This window comes from Pteropus medius, unplaced genomic scaffold (genome assembly GCF_902729225.1).
Source record: "Pteropus medius unplaced genomic scaffold, Ma_sr-lr_union100, whole genome shotgun sequence".
Lineage (NCBI taxonomy): Eukaryota > Metazoa > Chordata > Mammalia > Chiroptera > Pteropodidae > Pteropus > Pteropus medius.
In genome coordinates this window covers 28,754,466-28,780,647 of record NW_024344378.1, presented here as the reverse complement: position 1 = coordinate 28,780,647, position 26,182 = coordinate 28,754,466, and the positions used below count along the sequence as shown (strand labels likewise).

General features: G+C 35.7%; 1 protein-coding gene across 1 annotated transcript in view; it reads left to right on the top strand.

Annotated features, from left to right (window-relative positions):
• Positions 1 to 19,686, top strand: part of LIPK (lipase family member K) — a 50,555-nt gene extending 30,869 nt beyond the window's left edge. Inside the window, exons 4-10 of the mRNA XM_039871783.1 lie at positions 413 to 611; positions 1,799 to 1,908; positions 3,099 to 3,235; positions 11,977 to 12,123; positions 12,967 to 13,038; positions 15,255 to 15,326; positions 18,877 to 19,686. Of these exons, the coding sequence (XP_039727717.1) occupies positions 413 to 611; positions 1,799 to 1,908; positions 3,099 to 3,235; positions 11,977 to 12,123; positions 12,967 to 13,038; positions 15,255 to 15,326; positions 18,877 to 19,110 (971 nt within the window). The 3' untranslated portion in view covers positions 19,111 to 19,686. The remainder of the gene's footprint in view (positions 1 to 412; positions 612 to 1,798; positions 1,909 to 3,098; positions 3,236 to 11,976; positions 12,124 to 12,966; positions 13,039 to 15,254; positions 15,327 to 18,876) is intronic.
• The last annotated feature ends 6,496 nt before the right edge of the window (positions 19,687 to 26,182 follow it).

Sequence of the window (26,182 nt, the reverse complement as noted above, 5' to 3'; positions counted from 1 at the left end):
AATTGTAATTTAATTCTTATGACTATACTATGAGATAATACGTTATTATTCTTATGACTTTAATTCTTATGACTATACTATGAGATAATATATTATCATACAGATAAGTTAGCTGAGGGACAAAGAGGTTAATATATAGCACAACAGATTTTGAACCGGGAAAATCCGACTCCAGCACCTACAGAACAACACAATATATTATATATAATCCAAATTTTACAAAGAGTAAAACAAGACAAAGAGAAGATAAATAACTTACCAAAGTAGTTCAAAAAGGAATAGAACCTAGGTTTGCTGGGTGCCAAATTTCATCTCTTAACCTCTCTTCTGTACTACAGGAAATCAGGAAAGAGAATTTTATTGTAGACACTGAGTAAGTTGACATGAAATTCTTGTTGCCTGTATTTTGCAGCTCCAAGGCCTGTTGTGTATTTGCAACATGGATTACTCACATCTGCCAGTAACTGGATTTGCAACCTACCCAACAACAGCTTGGCTTTCCTTTTGGCAGATAATGGTTATGATGTGTGGATGGGTAACAGCCGGGGAAATATCTGGTCTAGAAAACACTTGAAATTTTCAACCAAATCACCAGAATTCTGGGCCTTCAGGTAAGGAGATATGTAGTAATGAATAAAGTGTGTACTTTGCTTATTTATATGAACAGCCTTTGATTTTTCCCTGTCTGTCCAAATGCATCTAGTGGAGTCCACAGGAAGAAAACAAACTTTTCCTCCACTACCCAGGCTTTCTTCACAAGCTCTGAAGAAATTTACCTATTATTGCATTGATGTTGTTTAAAAAACTGTACTTGCTAGTGTGTGTGTGTGTGTGTGTGTGTATGCAAAGTATAACATGCAAAAAAAAAATCAAAATGCAAAGGTCAACTTTAGAAAGGTTAATTTCAGGACTATAATTTTGTCCATGTGAACCCCAAAGGCAGTTAATATCATACTCTTATTAAAGAGGAAAAATGAAACTGTCAAGAAATAGGACCAGGAACAAAGTTCTAGCTGAAAATCCTGACAACCAGACAATCACAATAAGCTAAGAGTGAGCCTAGTCCTTGTGCACAGATGACACCAAATATTTACTCCTCAAGTAGTCTAGAAACTCTGCCCTCCCCATCACTGAAACCTGTACCTGAAGTCAAGTCCTGAGGAAGTAAGAAGAAAGCTTGATCATAGAATAATTAAAGAGCAGGTGTTTCCAGGCCTGCTCGGACACAGGAACAAACCCCTGCACTTGCACAGGCGCTCAGAACCATTCTTTGACGGTCACAAAAGCCATTTGTTCCTTGGCCTCATTCCTGCCTTATTCCTGGAAGCCATTTGGTATTTCTTAATTCCACACCCCAGTGCAGTTGTGTCATTACACTACTACAAATAACATGATTTCTCAGGTGAGTGTTTTCCAACTAGGCACAGTCTTTCTGGGCTGAGGTCTACAAATCTTTTTACTTTATTCTGTTTTTTAAAATAGCATTCCTGGTAATTGTTCCTTTCAAGGAAGTTTGATAAATCTGCTATAGTTTAAATGAAATATGACTAGCCTTATGGGAAAAGCCTTGGTAGGCCTTTGCAAGTCAGATTTTTCTGATTCCAGTTTCTTAACAATGTTACTCTTTCAATCAAGGTGACATCCTCAAAAGTTGCCGAGATACATAATATCATATGTTGACTCTAGTCTTATATTTTAAAAAAGCTACGTATCTATATCTACAATGAATGTATTTAAATATTACAGGCCTAACAATGAGATTTTTTTTCCCAATTTTGTTATTCTTTTTCTTTGACAGTTTGGATGAGATGGCTAAATATGACCTTCCAGCCACAATCAATCTTATTGTAGAGAAAACTGGACAGGAACAACTCTACTATGTGGGCCACTCTCAAGGAACCACTATCGGTGTGTTTGGGGCAGGTGTGATCTGAGAGTATCAGAGGATCTTCTTCCATATTCATGAAAGGGGTCAGAATTTCTTCCTTCTGTTCAGTCTCTAGCTAGGGGATTTGAGCTGGGAAATCATTTCCTCTGGCTGGTTTCCAAAGAATAAATAAAACAAGGACCACAACAGAGATTTTCTTCCCCCTAGCAGTGAATTTGGAGATTGATAAATAAAGCTGAAGGACAGAGAATTTTATTTGTATACACAACAAACTTTTGTCAGACATTGGGTTAGATGCCTGGGAAGCAGAGATAAATATGATATAAATCTTTCCTATAAAGAGCTTGCAGTCTAGTGAGGAAAACACAAAGAAAAGAGAGAATTATAAATCCCAGTGATTATATGCCACAATCAGTGTGACTTTTAGTTCCCAAGATATTCTAACGTAGGCTGGATATTGATGGGGACATGTTGACAGTGCCATGAGGCACTTCACTCCCTTCACTACTCCCCGTTCAGCTAGAGATCTCAACAATACCAACATTTCTACCAGTATCTTTTCTGTATCTTAATTCTAATCAGGTTTCTGGTATAAAGTAGATCTTTATATGCCTGTACTATACTATGCATCTTACATACATTCTCTCATTGGAAACTATAAACATTTGAGACCGTTATCACCTATATTTTTAAAAAGGCTGAATTTAGAAATCCTTTCTAATGGAAATAACACCAAATAATACCCTAAGTTTTATATATACATAATTTAACTTTCAAAAGAATCATCCTATGAGGATTTTATTTTCCACATTTACAGACTAAGAAAACTGAGACTTACATGGGGGAGGTAACCTGCCCAAGTCTTCACACAGCTAGTGAATCGGAAGCCAAAATTATAGCCTAGTTTTGTCTGATACCAAAGACTATGATTAAACTAGAATGGCCCTTTGACTTTATCTAGACATACTCCACAAAGGTTGTTTGAACTCTTCCCGCAACACTCTTGATGACTCATTTTATTCTGAATTAGCCAATTCTATTCTTGAGAAATTCAGAAAATCCTTTCCTACAAATTTTACTTACTCTGAGTTTGTTTTCTTTGTTTTGTTGTTGTTGTTGCTATTGTTTTTAATATATCTACTTTTGCTATCATTTAAAATAAATTAAAAATCGTTTTAAATCTATAAACTAGTGTCATCTTCCCTTCCAGCTTTCATAGCATTCTCTACAAATCCAGAACTGGCTAAAAGGATTAAAATATTTTTTGCATTGGCTCCAGTCACTACAGTGAAATATTCCCGAAGTCCTCTGAGAAAATTAACAACTCTTTCCAGAGAAGCAGTCAAGGTATGCGATTTTCCCAAGTTTAAATCTGTAGTAACTAAAACTAGCTCTGTTTTCACTAATTTCAATTGAAGAAAACCTGAAGTAAATGACATTTTCAAACCTTTGAGACTGTGATAGGTACTCGAGGTATACATGTAGGTTTACTGGCGATGTACAATTTTATCAATAAGAATCAGAGAGCTCACGCTGATGCCATTCTATCCTTTGTCTTCATCGGTGTCTTCTCTCCCATGTATGTCATTCCTCAGTTACAGATAAATCAAATACTGATTAATTAACTGATTTGTTTAATTTAGTGGGTTAAATTTCTCTCCAGTGGCCCCTGGTTTCTCAGGGGCAGTATTAAGTAGAAGTTGAGATCACAGCATGAAACCAGATGGCATGGGTTTGAATCCTGGCAAGCTGGGTAAATTTGGTCAAGATCTTAACTGTTCTGCGAACTATTTTTTTCATTTGTAAAATGAGGTAATTATAGTCCCTATTCATAAGGCTGCTGTGAGGATTAAGTGAATTCATGTAAATCCCTTAGAGCCAGGTGCACATCGTAAGCCTTTAATAAATGTCAACTATTGTTATCGCTGCCATGATTTTCATAGAACACACCTTCCCCCATCACTGAAAGTCCAATCTTGCTCAGTTGCCTACACTGCACAGACTCCCAGTCTGTCAACTCCCCAAAATCTAGGCAATATCTTTGACCCTAGATTTTTTTTTTGCTGGCCAACACTAAGCTGATCATTTACTCTGTCAAGGAGAATTGGTCTATATAGGTTGGTGTGTTTCCCTCTTACATATTAAAATGGGCCTCTCCCATTGCAGACTAAAGGTAATCAAAGATAATCATTTAATTGAAATTGGCGATTTCAATTAAAGCAGATAAAAGTGAGACAATATCTATAGAAGTCAAGGATTTGAATTGGTGAGAGATAAGAAAATTAGCCTGTGGTGAGTCAATTCTATACCTGTATAACCCAGAAAGACAGTAGCAGGAAAGCCACCAAACAACATAGAAAATGCTCACATTTCCCGCTTAGTACTTGGGCCTTTTATGCTATAGATATTTGATCCAGCCTTGTCCCACAGTATAAACAACACGGAACTGCTTACTAAATTATTTCAGCATTCCCACACAGTAGAGATATTTTGAGATGGTGGAATCTTTTCATTCTTCTCAATTTGCGCAGCTCTGCTTCAACCTTTCACGTGTTTTGACGTGGCGGTGGTATAGTGTAGTTCAATTTAATTCTGTGCAAAGAAATCTAGGAGCTACTATTTCAAGAGCATAGCATCAGGAAACAGCTATGTCTATGAAAATACATTCCAGCCAACTGGAATGACTGAAAATTAGGGTGCATGTGAGAGTGGTAGGAGACTTGACTAAGGAGAGAGTAGGGAACAGTTAATGCAAAGCAGTCATGTCATTTTAAGGAGTTTAGATTTTGTTTTGTTGGTAAAGGGAAGCCATTGAAGAATGTTAAGCAGAGAAATAGCTTGACCAGATTTGTAGTTTTAGAAATATTACCCTGAAAAGGCTTTAACTCCAATAGAGGAGCCACCACATGTGACCCACTAATTACTAATAGAAATTCCAGCATCATAATAAAAAATTGGTAAGCAAACATAGAGAAATGTAAAAATGTTTCTAATTGTTGAAATCACAGAAGACTTCTTGGATGAAATGACATTTGAATTTTGGCTTAAGGACCAGATATCTATATACAGAGTGGTGTAGAATGTCCTTCCAAACCAAAAGGGTAACCATAGAAGTAGTAAAGCTCAAGGCATAGGAAACCACATGCAACTGACTTTATTAGGGCTTTACATTTGTGAAGAAAAGTGTGAGTAATAACATTGGAAATGTAGGAGTAGATTCTGAAAGGATTTGAATGCCAAATTAATAAGTTTGGAATTTATTCCATAGGTAATGAGTGACCATGGAAAGTTTTTGTACATGGGGAATGGCATGCATAATGCTTTTTTTAACAAAGATTCTTCTGGTAACTAAATGGAAGTAGATGGGAGTAAAGGACATCAACAGGGGCAAAGATAAGGAGAATGATTATGGGATTATTGTTATATTTTAACTGATGGATGGTGAGAATCTGAGCCATAGCTGTGCAAAAAGAAAAAAGATCTATAGGATTTGACAATGAAATGATAGCCTTTTAGGCATGGAATAAACTTTGAGAGGGTGAAGCATCTTTCTTTTCTTCTCTCCTGTTAGCCAAATGTTCTCAGACATATTTGGAGAATGGCTTCCTCTTTTAGTGGAGAGCTCTTGGACTAAGATGACACTTTCACTATCTCTGACTAGAGAATTCTTTTTACTGATTCTATCAGTTCTTTTCTATTATTCCATTTCAATTTAGTTCAATTCACGTACGACACCAGTATAAGAACTTGGTTCACATAGAACAAAGTTCACATTCTACTTCTGCTTTCTGCCCCCTTGTAACCTTGGACAAGATATTTAACCATTCTAAGCCTAACTTTTTACACTTATAAAATGGGTAAGCTTTGAAGTTCTCATGTCAGCAAGATGGCAAACTTGGAGTTCCCAGCACTCGTCTCCCCAACAGAAACAATAAAAACAATAAACAACTACAACTGATAAAAATAGCTCTGGAAACGTTCAGGGCTATAATGAGGAAACAGCAGAAATCCTGCAGAGCTCAAAAATCAAGGAAGGCTACACAGAACATAGGAAGTATTTCACCTGCATGACCCCATTTCCCAGTTCAGAACAGCTCAGCATGAAGAGGGATCCCTTCAGAAGGATTTCATCCCATGGATAAAAAAAAAAGAACAGAGGAACCCCAGCAAGTCTCATCACTACCGTGGACATCTGCAGCCTTTGTTATAGGGTCCCACAGTCTTCTCCAATGCTGAACCCAGCTGACAGAGCTGCTCTGAGTACCTCTTCTCCAGGGCTGGAGCTGTCATTGAGGTGAGACCTGTTTCCAGGGCCCCAGTTACTGTTATGCCCCACTCTCTGGAATCAAGACACCATAACGCCTTGCCATCTATGGGACTAGAGCTGCTACTGTTCTGCCCCCTCTGCCCTGAGTCCCAAGACATAGTTTTGACCCACCATTACTGGGGCCACACTCTTGCTGCTTGGTGCTCTGCCCTTGGATCCTGAGTTGGGGCTTCATCCTAGCAACATTAGGGCCAAGCTGCTGCTATTCCATGTTTTCCTTATGGATCCAGAGTTGGAACTTTGATCTGCCATCCCCAGTGCATGCTGCTTCTATCCCCGGACTCCAGGCCCAAGCTACTGCTGCACCCTGTCATCCCTGGGCCCATGATGCTGCTGAGTCCCCCAATCTCTTCTCCAACCCCAGGCCTGAGTCCCTGCAGCAAGAACTAGAGACCCAGACCCCAATTCCATTGGAGATCTACACATGTCTGTACCTCAGACACTGGCACCATCACCACAGTAAGTGCACATATGCCCCAAGCCAGGTGCTATGGTAGTTCTGCATGTACCTGAACCCAGGACCCTGACTTTACTGCCATTCTGAGTGCCAGTGCACCAGACCTGGCACTAGGAAGGATATCCAGAGCTAGAGCTTCTTTCCATTGGCAAAAAAGGAGGATGTCAGCAGCTTTCTCCATTGAGGACCTCACCAACTCTAGCCACCACTACCACTGGCAAGGCCGCCACAGTTTTGGACACTGAAATCCCTACAGTCTTCAACACTGTTGACCTCAGCTGATAGCTTAAAAAATTATTAATACCAAGATCTCTCAAATTCTCCCAACAAATTGAAGAAGGAATACTTCCAAACTTATTTTACAAGGCCAGTATTACATTGTTACCAAAGTTAGACAAAAACACTACAAGAAAAGAAAATTACAGGTCAGTATCTCTGATGAACATAGATGCAAAAATCCTCAAGAAAATACTAGGAAACTGAAGTCACAATACATTAAGAGAATTATATACCATGATCAAGTGAGATTAATCTCTAGGATGCAAGGATATTTCGACATACACAAATAAATAAATGTGATACACCACGTTAATAGAATGAAGGCTAAAAATCCTATGATTATCTTAATCGATATGGAAGGTGCATTTGACAAAGTTGAACTTCCTTTCATGATAAAAATTCCAACAAATTAGTTTTGTAAGGAATATACTTCAACATAATAACAGCCATATACGAAAAGCCCACAGCTAACATCATATTCAACATTGAAAAGTTAAGTCCTTCCTTTAAGATAAAAAACAAGGCAAGGATGCCCACTCTCACCACTTCTATTCAACATAGTATTGGGAATTCTAGCCAGAGCAGTTAGGCAAGAAAAAGAAATAAAAGGCATCTAAAATCAGAAAAAAAGAAAGTTATTTCTGTTTGCAGCTGACATTATCTTATATGTTAAAAAAAGAAACAAAAAAAACCTGAAGATTCCACTCAAATAATTTAGAACTAATAAATGAATTCAGGAAAGTTAAGAATAGAAAATCAAAGTACAAAAATCAGATGTGTTTATATACCCTAACAATGACCTATCTGAAAAAAAATTAAAGCAGCATTTATAGTAGCATAAAAACAATAAAATACATAGGAATAAATTTAACTGATGAGTGAAAAATCTGTATACTGAAAACTGTAAGACATTGATGAAAGAAACTGAAGAAGACACAAATAAATGAAAAAATATCCTGTATTAATGGATAGGAAGAATTAAAACTGTTTAAATGTCCATACTACCCAAAGAGTAGTATGACTCTATAGAGTCAATGCAATTCCTATCAAATTTCCAATGGCTTTTCATGGAAATAAAAAAATACTATTCTAAAATTTGTATGTGACCTCAAAGACCCCAAATACCCAAACTAATCTTGAGAAAGAAGAACAAAGATGGAAGCATAACACTTCCTGATTTCTAACTCTATTACAAAGATATAGTAATCAAAACAGTATGGTTCTGGCATAAAAATGGGCATATAGCTAGTGGAACAGAAAAGAGAGCCTGGAAATTAACCCATACTTAGGGTCGACTAATCTTTGACAAGGGCACTATGAACAAATAATGGAGAAAGGATAGGATAGTCTCTTCAATAAATGGTGTTGGTATAAATGGCTAGCCACATGAAAAAGAATGAAACTGGACCCCTATATTACACCATGCCTAAAAATTGACCTGAAATGGAATAAAGATTTAAATTTAAGACCTGAAAACATAAAACTCCTAGAAGAAAACAAAGTGAAAGAGCTCTTTCACATTAATCTTGCCAGTGATTTTTTTTTTTGATAAAACACTTAAAGCACAGGAAATCAAAGCAAAAAATAAACATGTGGGACTAGCTAAAAAGCTTCTGCACATCAAATGAAGGAATCAATATATTGATAATGTAACCTACAGATTAGGAGAAAATATTTGCAAACTATGTATCTGATAATGAGTTAATATCCAAAATATATAAAGAACTCATACAACTCATAGCAAAAAAGCAAGTAATATAATTTAAAAATGGTCAAAGGACCACAAAGTTTTCCAAAGAAGACAAGCAAATGGCCAATAAATACATGATGTTGAGCATTAAAGGTGCTTAACACCATTAATCCTCAGGCAAATGCAAATTAAAACCACAATGAGATATTGCCTCATACCTGTTAGCATGGCTATTATCAGAATGACAAGAAATGACAAATGTTGGTGAGAATACGAGAAAAGGGAACTCTACACACTGGGTGGAAGTATAAATTAGTACCGTCTTTATGGAAAACAGTATAGAGTTTCCTCAACAAATTAAAATATAAAAATTAAACAGAACATTAAAAAGCCAAAAAAAGAAAATAATTGTCATTTACAACAACATAGATGAACATGGAGGGCATAATAATAAATAAAATAATCCAGACAAAGAAGGACAAATATTGTATAGAATCACTTATGTGAGTAATCTAATTTTAAAGAGTCAGTTTTGTAGAAACAAAGAATGCAATGATGGTTGCCAGGAGCTAGAAGAGGGATTAACAGGGAGATGTAGGTTAAAGAGTTCAAACTTTCATTCATAGATTTTTAATGACTTATGGTATCAATTATTATTTACAAAATAAATTTGTAAATAAATAAGTTAAAAAATGGATGGAATTTGGCAAGTCATTTGAGATATTCACTGAGATAATATACATTTAAGCATCATACCTATAGTAGGTGCTCAATAAATATTATCTAGTATTAGTAATGAATTTATTTTAGATTCAAAGCCATAATACTTTGTATTTCAGATCTCCTGTCTACCAATTTTTCATCTTTTCCTCTCCTTCCACCCCTTGTTCTGCCCCTGGGCATTTTTGTCATCCTGTTCTTATCTCTCTTTTTTCCTGACCTATAGTTGGTTTGACCCTTTGCTTTTTACATATTACCGAAAATAATGATTGTTAGTATGTCTTAATTTCTTAAAAAAAGAACTTGAGTCTCAGAAAGTCTAAGCATTCTGTCCCACATCACCCAACTAATGGATGGCAGAGTTAGAATTTGAACATAGACCTGACTAGGCCAGCCATGATCAGTGCTCTTTCTTATATGTTGTCAATTCTCCCACTTTTTCAATGCCAACCTGCAAAAGTCAGTTCTGGATACTTATGCAACCATATACAAGGGTGCCCAGCTTAGCAGGCATTGAAGGCTTAATCCAGCTCATGTTCTGCTTGGCAAGCCATGTACCCTGGCATGGGGCCATGTGCCCAGAAGAGGGGCCTTTTCTAATTCTTGCTCACAAAGATACAGAAAGAGCTAGCAGAAGAAGCCTATCGTCATGCTATTATGTGACAAACATGCCCCTTCCAGAACCAATGTGGAATTACATCAACAAGTCAGCATGTTTGCCACTCTGCAAGTGGGTGCTCTATGGCTGGTTAGCTTGCATTATTATCCTCTATTTTAGGTTAGGGTAAAGGAGCATTTATCTTTAGGTAAATATATGGTAATTTTACTGAGTTGCTAATGCATGGATATAAAGGTGGAGTAAAGTCAGTAACTGTCATGCTAATTCATCCTATATTTAAGAAAGCCAACTGTCAGCACAAAGAATAAGGACCCCTTACTGTAGACCTTCGTGGTTGATTACTTCTATGAACTAGCTGTTTTCCTTTCACATGGATTTTCTGCCAAGTATGGATGACAAAGATATTGGTAAATGAAAAATAAAAATGTTCAGTGATTAAAATCAGATCCTGCCTTCTATTTTAATTACTTATTCATGTGGTGATCTATTTAAGTTATCGCACTTGAGAACATAGAATCGATATCGACATTCTTTTAAAAGATAAGTTCACTCTATATGTCTGCTGCTACTATTATTAAATTATGTAGACAGTTACAGAGGAAGAGTTATAATCTGGTAAGTGGATTAAATAAATTATCTGATATATTGTCTAAGAAGCCTGGTGATTGTGACAAAAGTGAATAAGAGGCCAGAATCAATTAGATAATGTCTATAATGATTAATTATTGCTTTCCAGACCTAAAGAAGTATGATTTGAACTAGTCTAACGTATTGTAAACTCTCTCTCCCTCCCTCCTTTTCATTCTTCCTCCTTCCTTCTCTCTACCGTGAAGGGTTATATAAAGTCATGGCATATCACATATTCCATGGAATATCAAATATTCCATTAATTGAAGATTACCATTGATTGTAGAAAACATTTTTCAAACTCAGGATTCAATAAGTTATACCCAGGATGAATTTACTAGATCTAGTTTACCAAACGTAGTATAAAATATTATAGTGCATGAGTGCAATAAAAATAAATGCTAGTTTTTGTTGCTCTTTAGTTGTAATTGCCAATTAATAAAGGATTTCAGGAGAAAGATATGCCAATTTTTAGCTGTAAATGTTTTAAGAATTAAAAAATTTTTTTTACCTTTATATCTGGATTACTATCCTAAGATTATAAAACTAGTTATTGTAAAACAAATACAAGATTGAATTTATATACACAGGAATTAGATATTTATTTATGTTAAAATTTCAAAGATTCTTGAAGTTTAAAAGATAAGTTCAATTTACCTGTAACATTGCCTAAAATTCTACTAGTAGAGATTCATTTCTTTAAGTTAAGCTTTTGCCTCTGGAAAGAATTTAGTAAGAGATTCTGGAGAGAATGACTCATTCTCTCCAGAATCTCTTACTAAATTCTTAGTAAAGTGGGAGAATTGACAACATAAGCTTTTGCCTCTGCAAAGAATTTAGTAAGAGATTCTGGAGAGTATGTATCATTCACTAAATATAATAGTTATCGTTTTGGGAATGTTTACTAGGTTCTAGAAAATGCACTAGGTGCCTTGTAAGCATGACCTATTATCTTCACAACAGTCCTACTTAGTGCATATTAATTTTCCATTTTATAGTTGAGAAAATTCAAGATGATAGAAATTAAATACATTTCTAAGGTATAAGAGACAGAGTCCAGAATCAAATTAAGATATTCTGGACTCCAAAGCCTTAGCAGTGTTCTATGGGGACTAGTTTCTCAGGGTGTGTTACAAAAACAAAGCCATGTAAAGGATCTTGAGAAAAGAGATCAAAAAGTGAGTTGGGATGACCACAGTGAGTTGGGAGAACTACAACGACAAAAATCTAACAGACCTCTCTTTTTCACTGACGGCTAAGTCCTAGGCAAATGTCACCTTCTGTCCAGTCTTTGTCTGAATTACCATTCATTTTCCGCTCTTGACATCACATCTATGAAATTTCATGATGTCTTAAATTGATCTTACAGGTGTTATTTGGTGACAAGATGTTCTCTCCTCATACATTTCTTGATCAATTCATCGCTACCAAAGTGTGCAACCAGAAGCTTTTTCATCATATTTGCAGCAACTTCCTATTTTCTTTTTGTGGATTCGATCCAAAAAACTTAAACATGGTATGTGTAAGTAGTTGAATCTGAGAAAACAATTCTTTTGTTGCACAGAGGTGAGGAGAGTTCATTCTGAATTGCATGGAAACCACATTTCAATGTCTCCTTTTGTCTTCTGGAATGAAATTAGCATGTTCATGACTTCCAGCCAAAGCTGAGAGCCTACCTGCTTTAGTGGGAAGATTTGAGAAAGTTTTACTGCTGAAAATTCTCACTAACTCTTGCTATTGGCCAAAGTGCCACCATTGAAAAGTCCTTCACTTTAACTAAGGCTATGGTTTTGAAATTTATTTTACTGTGCCTGAGCCCTATCTCAGACTTACTGCTGTGGAATTTTTTTGATTCAGAATAAATCTAAATGTTAATGGAGGTTAAAATACTGAATAGATTATGTCCCACAAACTTTCAAAGAGCCTTGTAGAATATTTACCACATTTTTAAAATCAGAAAGCAAAAGGGAACATTCAGATCTCTTCTCAATGTCTTACAATGAACAACGTTCTCGGAATGTCCTTTTGGACATAACACAGGGTGAAGATGAAGGTCAAGGAGGCTTTTATCCCTTGACTTCTTGTCCTCTTGAACATGCCTGAGGTGAGACTGGAAAGAAATTTATATAACCTTCTGTCTTTGACCAGTAGGATGTCCACTATGGGCTTTATGAAGATACTGCTCAGGAACAGAGCTAAGGGATGGGAAAGTTCTTAAAGATGGGTTTCTTTGGTTAATATGTCTTCAAAGAATATGGCATATGTTTATTACTAAAGAAAATTGAGAAAAATGTTTAAATTTATTTGTAGTGTAATTATATGTTTAGCTTCGAGTTGAGAAATAATCTTTACTTTACAGAGTCGCTTGGATGTTTATTTGGCACAGGGTACGGCAGGAACGTCTGTTCAGAATATGCTACACTGGGCCCAGGTATGTGCTTCCTGTTCTTGATATGATGCATGCCTATCTCTGCAAGATCCCCAAAGAGTACTCCCAGAGAGCTTACTGCAGAGTTTTGCAGGCATCTGCCACTGTCCAGTTGATGTTTCTAGAATCAGCATCAGCTCATGTTGATTTCCTTTACTTTGTTGTATTCTTCATGTCCTCAGTGTTTGGTGTTTGGGCCTAGTTTCCAGGTATTCTGACTGAATTCTGATTCTTAGATTATTCCAAACTGCCTTTTCTAGGAAAAGTTTGTATTTCCTCTTTTGAGAAATCATCAGCTCTAGTAGAACTTTATATAACATGATATAGGCCATTGCAGAAAGATTTGCTCATCCTTCACTTGTCATATGGGCTATTTCAGAGTATAGAAATAATGTTTCATTCAGAGAAAATAAGTATTAGGGAGAAATTAAAACAGATCAACGGTTTATCTTTCTACCCTCAGTTAAGGTTTTGTGTGTGCATGTCAAGGTGGGTGGGAGGAGAGAAAGAGAAAGTTCTTCCCAAAGTTTTAATATATCTGAGATCCCTAGGAATTTGCATTTTAATGCGCACCCTGATAAATTTGTTCTTTGCTTTAAAATTAAGAATCACTGCCAAAGATAGCCTGAAACATTATTTAAGGATTTATGAAATTTTTTGAAGAGTTTTACCCCCAGGAGATAAGACTTCAAGTTCCTATAGGAAAAAGAACGTTGAGGACATAGGGCCTCCTACTGGTGAGGAGACAGGTAGACTCTGATGGGCATAGATTTCCAGGCAATATAACTTCAATTTCATATTTATTGAGCACTTACTATGTGTTCTTTTTTATTCATACATATGATTTCTTTCAATCTCATTGAACTCATTCTTATAACAATCTTTCAATGAAGAAATTTATATTCCCATAGCCAATTTCTTACAGATCTCACAGCCGACTCCTCTTAAAAGAGCAAGCACTCTTCTTTGACAGAAAGTTCTCTTTACTATAGAAATAAGGGTAGGAGGAAAAAATGTTTGTTCATTAGCTATACAGATAGCTAAGGCAAGGATGATGAAGATGATGATGATGATGGTGGTGGTGGTAATATTAGTAAAAAGGGATTTGTTAAGCAACTAAGTGCTATGTGTTTTTTATGCCTTGCCCTATTTAATCTTCTCATCCTATGAGAACAATGTTGACATTCCTATTTCATAGAAGAAAAAACAAGTTTAGAGAAAATAAATATCTTGTCCTGGACCACAGATTGAGAATCCTAAAATCCAAGTTCATAACTAGTATACTCTATTGCTTCCCATTGCTGAAAACTTGCAGAATTTCAATAACAGCAGACTACTGCCTCTGTCAAAGTAAGTCCGGTGGAAATAATTTAAAACTAAAAATCAGGATTAAATAAATGAGTGTGGAAAACAAAATACTTGAGATTTAAGTTAAAAAAAAAAAACCTTAGAGTAGTCCAAGAATAATTTAATAAAGCGCTGAAGGTAAAGCTAAAAATTACCTGTCTTCTCAATTCGACAAATTTGGCAAATAACAGGAAAAGGAACCCCAGGTGTTTGAATGTTTCATTCTAAAATCTGAAGTCTGAAAATTAAAATGCCAAAATGAGTGTGCATGGTTTCCCAGACATGTAGCCCATGGCCACGTTACTGACAACATGGCAGCATGCACGGCCTGCAGACAAGAGACTGCAGTGCCACATCTCCCACAGGAAGCACTGAGAGTGTTCTGCGAATAAATATTCCTTTCAATAGTAACAAAATTGCTTAAGAACAGGGAATATAATCATCATATCCTGGACCATCTGACAAGGATAATGCTTAAAGTTGTGTAATAATAATAGCAGTCCTTTTTTAATGTAGGGGATATATAGCTGGTACCTTTTAATATATATATAAATTTTTTAAGCTATTATTTAAGAATTATTCAATTCAGCATCCTTTAAAAGTTTTTCTGTGTACACCATTGTAACATTTAAAGGCATCGCTGCCTAAGGCTTTTCATTGGAAAAGTATGGGGGCAATAAAAGCTTGTCAGTCAGTTCCATAAATTAGTATCAATTTTTATCATTTTTATTATTTGGCTTCTTTTTATTGAATTTTCGTTGGTGTGCTAAAGACTGAGACATAATGTCAAACTTTATATATTTCTTGTTTATGGTCTTTAAATATGTATTTTTATATCATTTAATGTGTTTATTATTTTTATTTTATCATAGGCTGTTAATTCTGGTCTGTTCCAAGCTTTTGACTGGGGAAACGCTGATCAGAACATGATGCACTTCCACCAGGTACCACCATAATGATAATCATCAGTTGCATACTTCAAATAAACTAATAAATGTAGTAGCCACTCATTAAGGACTTACTAGGGCCCATTTAAACTATGCCAGATATTTTATATAGATCAGATGCTGCTTATTGGGTTCTTACTATGTGTCTCATTATTTTTTATCGTAACAATGATCTTGTCTTCATTTTTCCAGAGGCTCAAGAGGTTAGATAAATTGTCAAAATTATTTAGCTAGTAAAGGAATAAAATGTGACCAGGGGTTTCTGGATCTAAAGTCCATTCTTCTACTACATTTATTCCTTCTCAAAAAAATAGAAACTCTTAGCACTTAAGACCATATTTAAAGACAGAAGTAAAGATACATAATGTTTGTTTCTAGAGTATATTCTCAGACTTCTTATCCATCTCATAAAATGAGCTAACACTGTCCTATTCTTTGGAAAGTCGTTTACTACTCACTAAAAAAAAATAAGATTATTAAAGTTACACCAGACAGAAATAAAGTTACACCAGGAAGAAGCAGTGCTATCTGACAGAGAACAGTATATCAAGGTATTTCTTGACATTATCTATGAAAACTTTTGGAACAAAATTTTCATATTATAGGAAAATATGTATTATGTGGTTGTTATTTTTTCCAGTAAATAAGGAAATTTAATAAAAATTTTAAAATTTTGGCTTCTTGCTGAGATTCAAGTTAAGAAAAAAAAAAAAAACCCTGAGAATAGTCGAATGAACTACTGGGATCATATTAAACAAGTAGTCTTCAAAGATACATAGCTTTTTCTATTTCAGGGATGTGGAAATTTGGAAATTCTTTAAAAAGCAAATTTTCAGTGCCACCATAATAACTACAGTAGTAAAAATGCATAACTTCAACTGGCTTGAAAAATCTTATATTTCTTCTAAACTGCTATAGTTATGTGGTTGGGGGGATGTGTGCCCACACATACAAACATGCTATGTCAAAGTACTATTTACTTTTGTAATTAACCAATTCTTTGTCCACCAAGAGTATATAGCTGCTTTAGGGAAAGCTTTTTAGATGATAGCCTTACCCGGTAAAACTCAGAGTCACAGGTATTAGCTTTATCATTGTGCCTACAGATTCTAGTTTTTCTTAAATGGTGATTCAGATTCAACTATGAATCTTTTGCTTGGGATTTTAGGGTGGAAAAAAAGAAAAACTCAAACAAATTGAGGGTGAACTACATACACTCTTAAAAAACAATAAACTTAGTCTCAACCATAAATTAGACAAGTATATTTACAATGTAATCACCAATCTTTTAGTACTAAGAAAATTAAAAAAATATTCTTGGCCAAAATATACCATGTATTGTTTGGACCCTAATCTTAATATTCATTTTTGCTGTGCCATTTTCTAGGCTCCCCCATTCATCCTCAGCAGGGTATTAAATCATTGCAGTAAAGATATTCTGATTTCTGGGCCTTTTCAGACCCCCTTTGTTTCTTAAAGCTTACTAATATTTGTTGCTGCCTATGTGTTGTGTTGTCATGTATTCTTTATCTCTATCTTTGCATTAAAATATTTCTGCTTTGTATTATTCTAGTGAGAAAATTTGAGTTGGGAAAAGCATGCCTCTTCTATCATCAGTTGCACTTTGCATTTGGGGCCCTGTACCAGGCTTTCCTGAGTCCATCTTACCCTTTCATGCACCATGGTCAATGCTAATCTGCACTAATTTCATTCTCTACCCCACCTATTGCCTTCTCATAGCTACATATTCTTATTTACCACTTGCCCCTAAGCTCAGGTCCAAAACTTCCTGGTATTATCGGGTAGAGGTGACGGTGCTTAAAATATGTAGTAATGCAAAGACTCAGGCATAACCCATCATCAACCGGCATATATTCCTATAAAAGTGTACTCTGCCTGAATATCACCCTGCTAAGAGAACTCAAAGTGCACAGTCACCAAGTTGGTGTTCCCTCAGGCACATTTCTAGTTCTCAAAGAAATCACAGTTTCCTAAGGATCTATATGTTTGTCCACATTACCTTTTCTTATTAATCTTGCTGCCATAATTGACTATGGTATATTAATCTGCTCAGGCTGCCAAAAAAAAATACCATAGACTAAGTGGCTTAAACAACAGTAATTTATTTCTCACAGCTCTGGAAGCTGGAAGTCTGAAATCAGAATGGCAGCATAGATGGCTTCTGGTTAGGGCTCTCTTCCTGGCTTGCAGAGAGCCTCTTTCTTGCTATGTCCTCACCTAGCCTTTCTTCAACATGTGAGTTGAGAGAGTGAGCGAGAGAGACAGAGAGAAAAAGACAGAGACAGACAGAGAGAGAGAGAGAGAGAGAGAGAGAGAGAGAGAGAGAAAATCTCCTTCTTATAAGGCCACTGTTCCTATTGGGTGAGGACCCAAAGTTTATGACCTCATTTAACCTAATTACCTCCTAAAAGCCCTATCTCCAAACACAATCACAATGGGGATTAGGGTTTCAACATCTGAATTTTGGGGGAAGACAGTTCAGTCCATACTATACCTAATAATTAGGACTCTTTTAGTTGCAAGTAGTAGAAACCAACTGCTTTACTGAACTAAAAAGTATAGTGGTAAATTCACAATAGCCAGGAACTTAAACTCTGTCATCAGGGCTTTCTCTCTCTCTCCCTCTCCTTTCCCTCTCCCTCTCTCTGTGTGTCAGTTCTGCTTGCATATGCTGTTTCCATTCTTAAGTTCTTTCCAAGACAGTAGTAGTAGGATGGTGACTGGAAGTACCTAGCTCATATAGTTCTTTCAATTGCAAACCCAAAGAAAAAGACAAATTTTTCTTAATAGCTCTGTCAAAAAGTTCCAGAGAGAACTTGAGCCCTTGAGCCCATTTTTCGTCATCTCTCACACAATCACTGTGGCCATAAGAGTGAAGAACTATTAGCCAGGCCTGGTCACGCTGGACCACTGTGGTACTGAGGGATTGGATTTGAATGGGGGAAGAAGGGAGAAGGAAGAAGGAAGAATGGGGGGAAGAAGGGAGAAGGGAAGAGTTACCAGGAGATCAGCACCACAGACACAATTTCTCTATAACAAGCTAGCTTTTTAACATCATATTTCTAATGTCTGCTTTCATATATTGGTCTCGATGTTTCCTGAAGAGTCTGCTCAAATGTCTGTAATTTCTGTGAGCTCGAATTTCCACATATGAGAGGGGGTATTTATATTAATCCTACTCAATATTTTATTTGAAAAGGACATAGCCCCAATTCAAGTGCTGCTGGAAAGATGATTCCCAAAGAAATAAGAGCCCCTTTTCTCTAGGATCCTTTTCTATTTTCCCAAAAGTGCAAATCAGGAATATAATGGTTGTCTTTTTAAATTCACAATGCATATTATTGCACTAAAGTACTTTCAAGTATTTTTAACATTTTAATGTTTACATATCATTAAGTGTATCCTAGTTCTTCATTTTTAATATTTGAAGAACTTGCTTAACAACTGATAGTTAATGTTACTTCTATAATGTGGTTATCTGTGAAAACTCTTTTTCCTTTTTCTCTGTCTTTTTAATTGAATTTAGCTTACACCTCCCATATACAACGTTACTAAGATGGAAGTTCCAGCAGCAATGTGGAGTGGTGGACAGGACCGTGTGGCTGATCTCAAGGACACTGAGAATTTACTCCCTAAAATTACCAGACTTATTTATTATAAGTTTATTCCACACTACAATCATGTGGATTTTTACCTTGGACAGGATGCACCCCAGGAAATTTACCAAGACCTAATTAGACTGATGGAGGAATGTTTCTAAAATTAAATACACTTTCTTTTCTCTGTGCAAGTTTGCATAATAGTAATGTGGCACACATAACCAAAGGTGATTCCCTCCAATGATTTTCACCTCCTGGTGTCCATGCATTTGTCTGGTCCTCACTCCTTGAGTCAAGAAAGGACCTGAGACTTGCTTCTAGCTGACAGAATTGGCAAAGGTGATGGGATATCACACCCTTGATTAGATTATGTATATGGCAAAGGTGATGGGATGTCACTCCCTGATTATATTATATGAGAATCCATCTTAGCAGACTGGAACAAGAGATTCTCCTTGTTGGCTTGGCAGAGTAAACAGGTATGTTGAAGAATCCCATGTAGGAAAGTATCGTGTGTGGCTTCTAGGATCCACATATGGCCTCCAGCCGAAAACCTGCAAGAAGCCAGGACTCTCTGTCATACAGCTAAAAGGAAATGAATTCTGCTAAAACCTGAATGAGTTTTGAAGCTCTTTTTTCCCCTGAAAAGCCTCCAGTTGAGTAAGAGCCTGGCAACACTTGGACTGCAGCATGGTGAGACCTTGAGCAGAGGACCTAGCTATGCCATGCCCTGACTACTGACCCACAGAAACAGTGAGCTAATAAATACATATTGTTCTGAACTGCTAAGTTTGTGATAATTTGTTATCAGTAATCATAAGCAACTACTACTATTAATAATAATGATGATGATATTATTATTATTATTATTATTATTATTATTATTATTTTGTCTCTTTGGTTCGAAGCTTGAGAGATCCTGTCCTTATTTCCTTTATTTCCCTTTGTTTTATTTCCCTTGGCCTTGAACTTCCTTGAACATTTCTTGTTTTTTCAGATCTGCTAGTGATTGATTTTCTCAGTGTTCGAAAAAGACTTTATTTTGCCTTCATTCTTTCATGTTTTTTAGTGTGAGGTCATATCTTATTGTGATTTTGATTTGCATTTCCCTAATGATTGGTGATGATTCAGAGAAGGCACACAACCCTGAGACCTCTCCCAGGAGAGAGGGAAACGAGTAAAATGTGCGCATCCATAGAAAAAGCTTGAGAGGCTCCCAGAATCTCTCTGGCGAGAGAGAAAGTAAAGGTATTTTGCCTTTGTTTCTGAAAGATATTTTTTTCTTACAATGGAATTTTAGATTGACCTGCTTCATATTTTGTTGTTCTTTCAGATTTCTTCTTTAAATGTTCATTGACTTTTGGCATGCATAGTTTTTGATAAGTTTGTAATATTTTATCTTTCTTTTTTGGTACTTAATGTACCTTTTCTTCCGTTTTTACATTTTCTTTTCATGAACGATTTTCGGCAATTTGGGTGATCCTTATTGTGGTTTCGTGTGTATCTTACTTGGAACTCTACAGGCTTCTTGGGTCCGTGGATATATAGTTTTCATCAAATTTGGGAAGTTTTTGTTCATTTGATTTCTTCAAGTATTTTCTGTGCCTTAACTTTTTCTGAGTGTCTACTTACATATATGTTAGACTACTTGCAATTGATTCACAAGCCACTAAAGCTGTTTTCCCCACAGTGTTTTTCTCTTTGAGAGTTTCTGTTCCTATGGTTTCAGATTCACAATATTTTCTTTTGCACTGTCTAATTTGCTGTAACTATATCTTCATTTAGGTCTTTTTTTATATATCTTCCGTATCATTCCTCCTTAATTTTCATGTTTTTCTTTAAATCCTCTAACATTGTAAGCATATTTTAATATCCATTTTAACATGCTTTCTGCTTATTTAATTATCTCTATCATTGTCAGTTTGTTCTGCAGATTGACTTTCTCCTGATTAAGGGTTATATTTTCCAGCATCAGAGCATGCTTAATAAATTTTTATTGGATGTCAGACTTTGAAGTTTGCATTCTGAGTGCTGAATTATATTTTAGTCCTTTAAACAGGGGTGGAAATTTTTTGGCAGTCAGTTAATTTACTTGCAGCTAAATTTGATTGCTTTGAGGCTTTTTAAAAAATCCCCCAAGGGTAATGTTTCCTGTAGGAAAGTTTTGCCCTACTACTGAGGCATGAATTTTTCTGAGGTCTCTATTGAATTACTATATGTTCAGAAAGGTCTCTCCATGCTAGTTGGTGGCAATTCAAATTAATTCCTATGTATACTCTAGGAATTGTTTTACTTATAGTTCCTTGGCAATTGTTTTTTTCTCTGAAAGTTTTACTTTGTTCACTCTGTGTAATTTTACCCTTTGCATCAGCAGATTATTATTTAGTTCAAGGTTCAGGGGGATGCCTCTCCATATTTCAGGAACTCTTTCTTTTGATTGTTCCTCTTTCTTTGTTGTTCTGCCCCACACATTTTGTTTTTCTTATCCTTCCTGAATTCCACTCTCTGTCTCCTTAAGTCAGCTAGACAACTGAGCTTTCTTTGGGTTGCCCCACATTTGCTGCAATATAGAAATTGCTGGTAGGCAGAAAATGAAGGTTTTCATAGGGTTCTTGTTTTCTTCCTCTTAGTGATCACAGTGCATCTTGATCACCAATGTCTGAAAACTATTGTTTATTACTTTGTTTCCAACTTTTTAGTTTTCATAGTACTATGATAATTCCAGACTCTGTTATTTTCTAATGACCAGAAGCAAAAAAATCAAGATTCTTTTTAAAAATGATATCATTCTGCTAATGTGTAGCCAGTATAACTTTACATAAAGATGGTAATTGTAAAAAAAATAATAATAAAAAGAATACATAACTAAAAATTTTAAGTTGTTCTATGTTCCACCTAAAGTTGTTTATTTACTGTCAGTAGGTTTCAGGAAATTGTGGTGGAATCCAACCCCCTGATTTTAGATATGAGTTAGCACAGAAATAGAGAATTTAAGTAACTTTCCCAAGTGTATGACTTAGTCAAATAAGATTAGAGCTATATTTTCAGAATGCTGATTCAATGTAGATTTCTACAACATCAATTTTTCTCTGCAAAAGCTTTACTGCTTCTTCCCTAATATCTTTAATTACAAGCCTTCCGCTGATCTTTTTCTATTACTTTTTAAAGGGTGGTTTCACCATGAAATACCACTATACCAGAATTTACAATGATTCTCGGCTTTTTATTTTATTCTATCAAATCCCAAGTTTTCTATCTATCTTTCAGCATTTCCCGTAATCTTACTTCACCTGCTTTTCTAGTTACATTTGCCTCTACTTTCTTAACCAGACATATATCTTTCATTCAAAAAAGATTTATATACTTAAGTCTTCTCACATATCTTTCTCATTCTCATTGATAGAATTTGTCCGCACTATGCACCTTAACTAAATGGAATATAATTAAGATTAAATCACATTGCATTTCTTGATCAAGTAGGATTCTCTTGTTTTTATTGCTATATCTTAATAATATTTGTTTTTAATTTATCATTATTTTCAGTAGGAATCTCAAGATATATCACCATTATTCTTATCAGTTATATCAATTTAATACTTTTAGTTTCATTTTGTACTACATGTTCAGGATTCTGAACATTGCCAGCTTCTAGAAGGGAGAAGACTTTAACATAGAACCATTTTTCAGTTCAACCATAAGTGGCCTGCTTTGTGCAGGACTTGGGGTGTCAGAGGACTCCTTAGTGACAAGTAGTCTTCTTGATCCCTGCCAAAGAAGTTTCTGAACAACTCCTTAAAGTTACAAGTCATTCATTAATTTAAAAATTTTATCTTGTACCCCTTATTAGTTAGATGCTAAAGCTATGGAATGAAAGAAGAAAAATATGGTCTTTACCCTTATGATTTATATATTGAGTTTAAAATATGATGGAGAATTTCAGCCCGGTGAGCATAGTAATTAAAATAATATTATTTAGCACTTATTATTCACTTATTTAGCTTTTATTAAAGTCATGGCCTAAGTCATTTAATCCTATATATATCTTTGTGATACAGGTACAATGTTTATCTATTTTGTACAAGAACACTGAGGCTCAGAAAATTTAAATCCTAGCCCAGTTCAAATATTTAAGAATTATAAGCAAATCCGACTCTTGGTCCCAGAGTTTTCCAAACCCAAATCCTAGGCTCATAATACTTCCTTGTTTTGTCTCCCAATCGGAAGCCTAGGATAGATTATCCAGTCAGGAAAGCTCCTGCTTGTTAGAGAATTCTTGAGGCTCTGTACAGTGGACAAGACCAGAATTTAATACAGACTTAAAGCAAATAGAAACTAAAGCAAAATCTGTCACTGGAGCTACAGAGAGGGAATGATTACACCAGCAACAGGGTCATAGGATGAAATGGGCAATGCCAGGACAGAACAAGAGTGTACGTAAGTATGAAAAACAGGCTACCCAAGTTCTGAGTCAAAACCAGGTTGACAGAGAGCAGTGCCAGGTCCCTCCGCCTGGTTGGTATTCATCTGACAAATCTGTTGACAGGTGTGCTGTGATGGCTTTTGCATAGCAGCAACACTTTAAGGTAGCAGCCAGGAGTCATACACTTGACCCTACCCATTGTAATTCCTCTCAATGAAGCCTTGCCCTGCAACACTGGAGAATTACCCAAGCCTTAACAGAACACTCCTCCCTTCGATGTTTAGTAGAATTAGAAATTTTGAAGTCACTATTTTCCATTAAAAAAGGCTTTTTCTTTATCTTTCTACCTGAGCTTTCTTACATGAGGCTGAGCATTTTCACATTTTAGGTCTCATCGGCCCAGTCCTTTCAGTGTAGATTCCAGCTGTTGTATCTTGCTTATCAATATGGTGTCAGATGGATACATTTAGTTTAGTGAGATGACCAGTTCTCTGTTAGCCCTTCCTTTAAAGGATATCATGGGTGCTACCAATAGTTATAAAGACATCATAACAAAAAATTTATCTCATTTCTATGGCACTTTATGTTCATTTCAAAATGCTTTCACAGGTATAATTACCTTCCTCTTATTGATTAAGAGGTATCATGAATCACTACGGAAGAAATGCTCATATTAGCATTAAACAATGGAAGTTCTCGAGCCAGCTCCACTAGTTATTAGCTATGTGATCATGGAAAATCTAGCAATTTCCTTTTCTACAAAATGGAAAAGGAAACGTGCTGTCATGAAGACCAAAGATGTTTATGAGGCATAGTTGTATAGCAAAGCACTCAAACATGGACTTTGAAGTCAAATTGTTTAGGTGTGGTTCCTAATTCCATTATTATCTTTATATCCATAGACAAGTTAATCACTCTAATTCACATTCTACCTATCTGTAAACTGGAGATAGTGTTAATACCTCTTTGGTGACAGTGGCATATCAGAGTGCCATATCCTGATATTTAATCTCATCTGTGTCCCAGAAATGACCACATTTACACATGCTGAGTCACGTAACTGAAATTTATAAGAAGCTACAAAGCATAAACCCAAAAACGTGTTTATAATTTACATTAAAAACTATAGCTGTCAAAAGAACTATATCAATTTTTAGGCCAAGCTACTGGATATTTCTCCATAGTAAACACATAGGAAGTCCTGGTCTGAAAATGTTGCTTGGTGTGCAGGGTAAAAAAATACACAGAGGAAGTATATGGTTTGACAGAAACCATTACCTACACAATCATTCAACTGCACTGAGCCTTTTCTATAAGGGAATAACAGTCTAAGCACTTTACATAACTCACTTCATTTAATCTTCATAATAGCTTTATAAAATAGTACCATTTTTATCCCTTCTTTATAGATTAAGGAACTGAAGTTTGGAAATATTGGGCAACTTGCCTCAAAATATCAGTTCTCTTAACTGGAATCTTGAATTTCAATACCATGCTCTTAATTTTTATGCTGTAATGATAGATCTATTATGAACTAGCTGGGCATTCAGAACATGAAGAATAATAAGGTAGATACTGTTCCTGCCCATGTGGAACTTACAGACTAATGAAAAAGGAGACATTCTTCAGCGGCTTGCTCGTATAATTATTTTTCATTATAAGTGTGCTGAATACACCAATATGAAGTGCTCCTTCATCAAGGTGGACAAGGAAGTCTCCAAGGAAATAAAATTTTGATTGAGATCTCTAAAATCTGCCAGATATTACAGGCAGGGGTCTAGCTCAGGTGGCAAAGAGCTAAGCTTACTGGAGAGGATTTAAGAAGCACAGGAAGCCAGGGTGTGATGAGCTTAAAGAGGTAGGAAGAGCCTGGTTTGTAGGCTTTCCTAACGGGCCACAAAATTTTGAATGCAAAGCCATTAAAGAATTTTAATCTCAATAGTGCTTAAAACAGAATCAGGTCAGATGTGTGATTTAAAACAATGACATTTGCATTGTGGAAAATGAATTAGACAGGTGCAGGGAATTTAGTTAGAAAATTGTGGTCCAGCAGGAGATGAAAGCAGCTTAGGCTAGTTATTACATGCCGATTTGGATCTACAAAGCTAGCCATGGATGAATATTTTCTCAGTTCTACATTAAGAATTCAGTCCTCTTTTAGGGACATTTGGTGAATTTGTGCTGATACCCATCGCCTTAAAGCAAAATCTCTCAAGAAAGTTGCTGTGTTAATTACACACATATATAACCATTGTTTAGTCAATCAACATTCAGAAGATTTAGATCCAGTAAGACGTCAAATTTGTAAATAATTTAAATAATGGCATAATCATTTTGGTGACATCTATCAGGAAAATTTAAATCACTAAAAAACTCTTAAATAATAGTTTGACATTTATTATTGGAATAGAGTCAATGTAACAAGCTATCTTTCTAGATTTATTGACTTTAAGAGCACTGGTGGATGTTGTGCTTTTGATAAAGAATTGTAGCTAAATGTTTGTGTACATGTCTTTTTTGCTAGACAATAATACTCAAAGCTCAGCTGAGGAGCAGAGGCTAAGCACTTGAGAAGATATGTTCAATGATTCATATAGTAGGAATTTTGGTAGGCATTTATTCAATTCAGGTCAAATAAATATATGATACAAAGTACGTCTTTGGGGGTGAGTACTATATGAAAAAATAAAGAACCTGGTTGAAGAAATTTTCAAGAAAAAAACACTGATAGTACAGCCACTAGTCAGATGTGGCTATTAAGCACTTATAATGTGATTAATCCTAATGAAGAATGCTCAAAATGTAACATAATT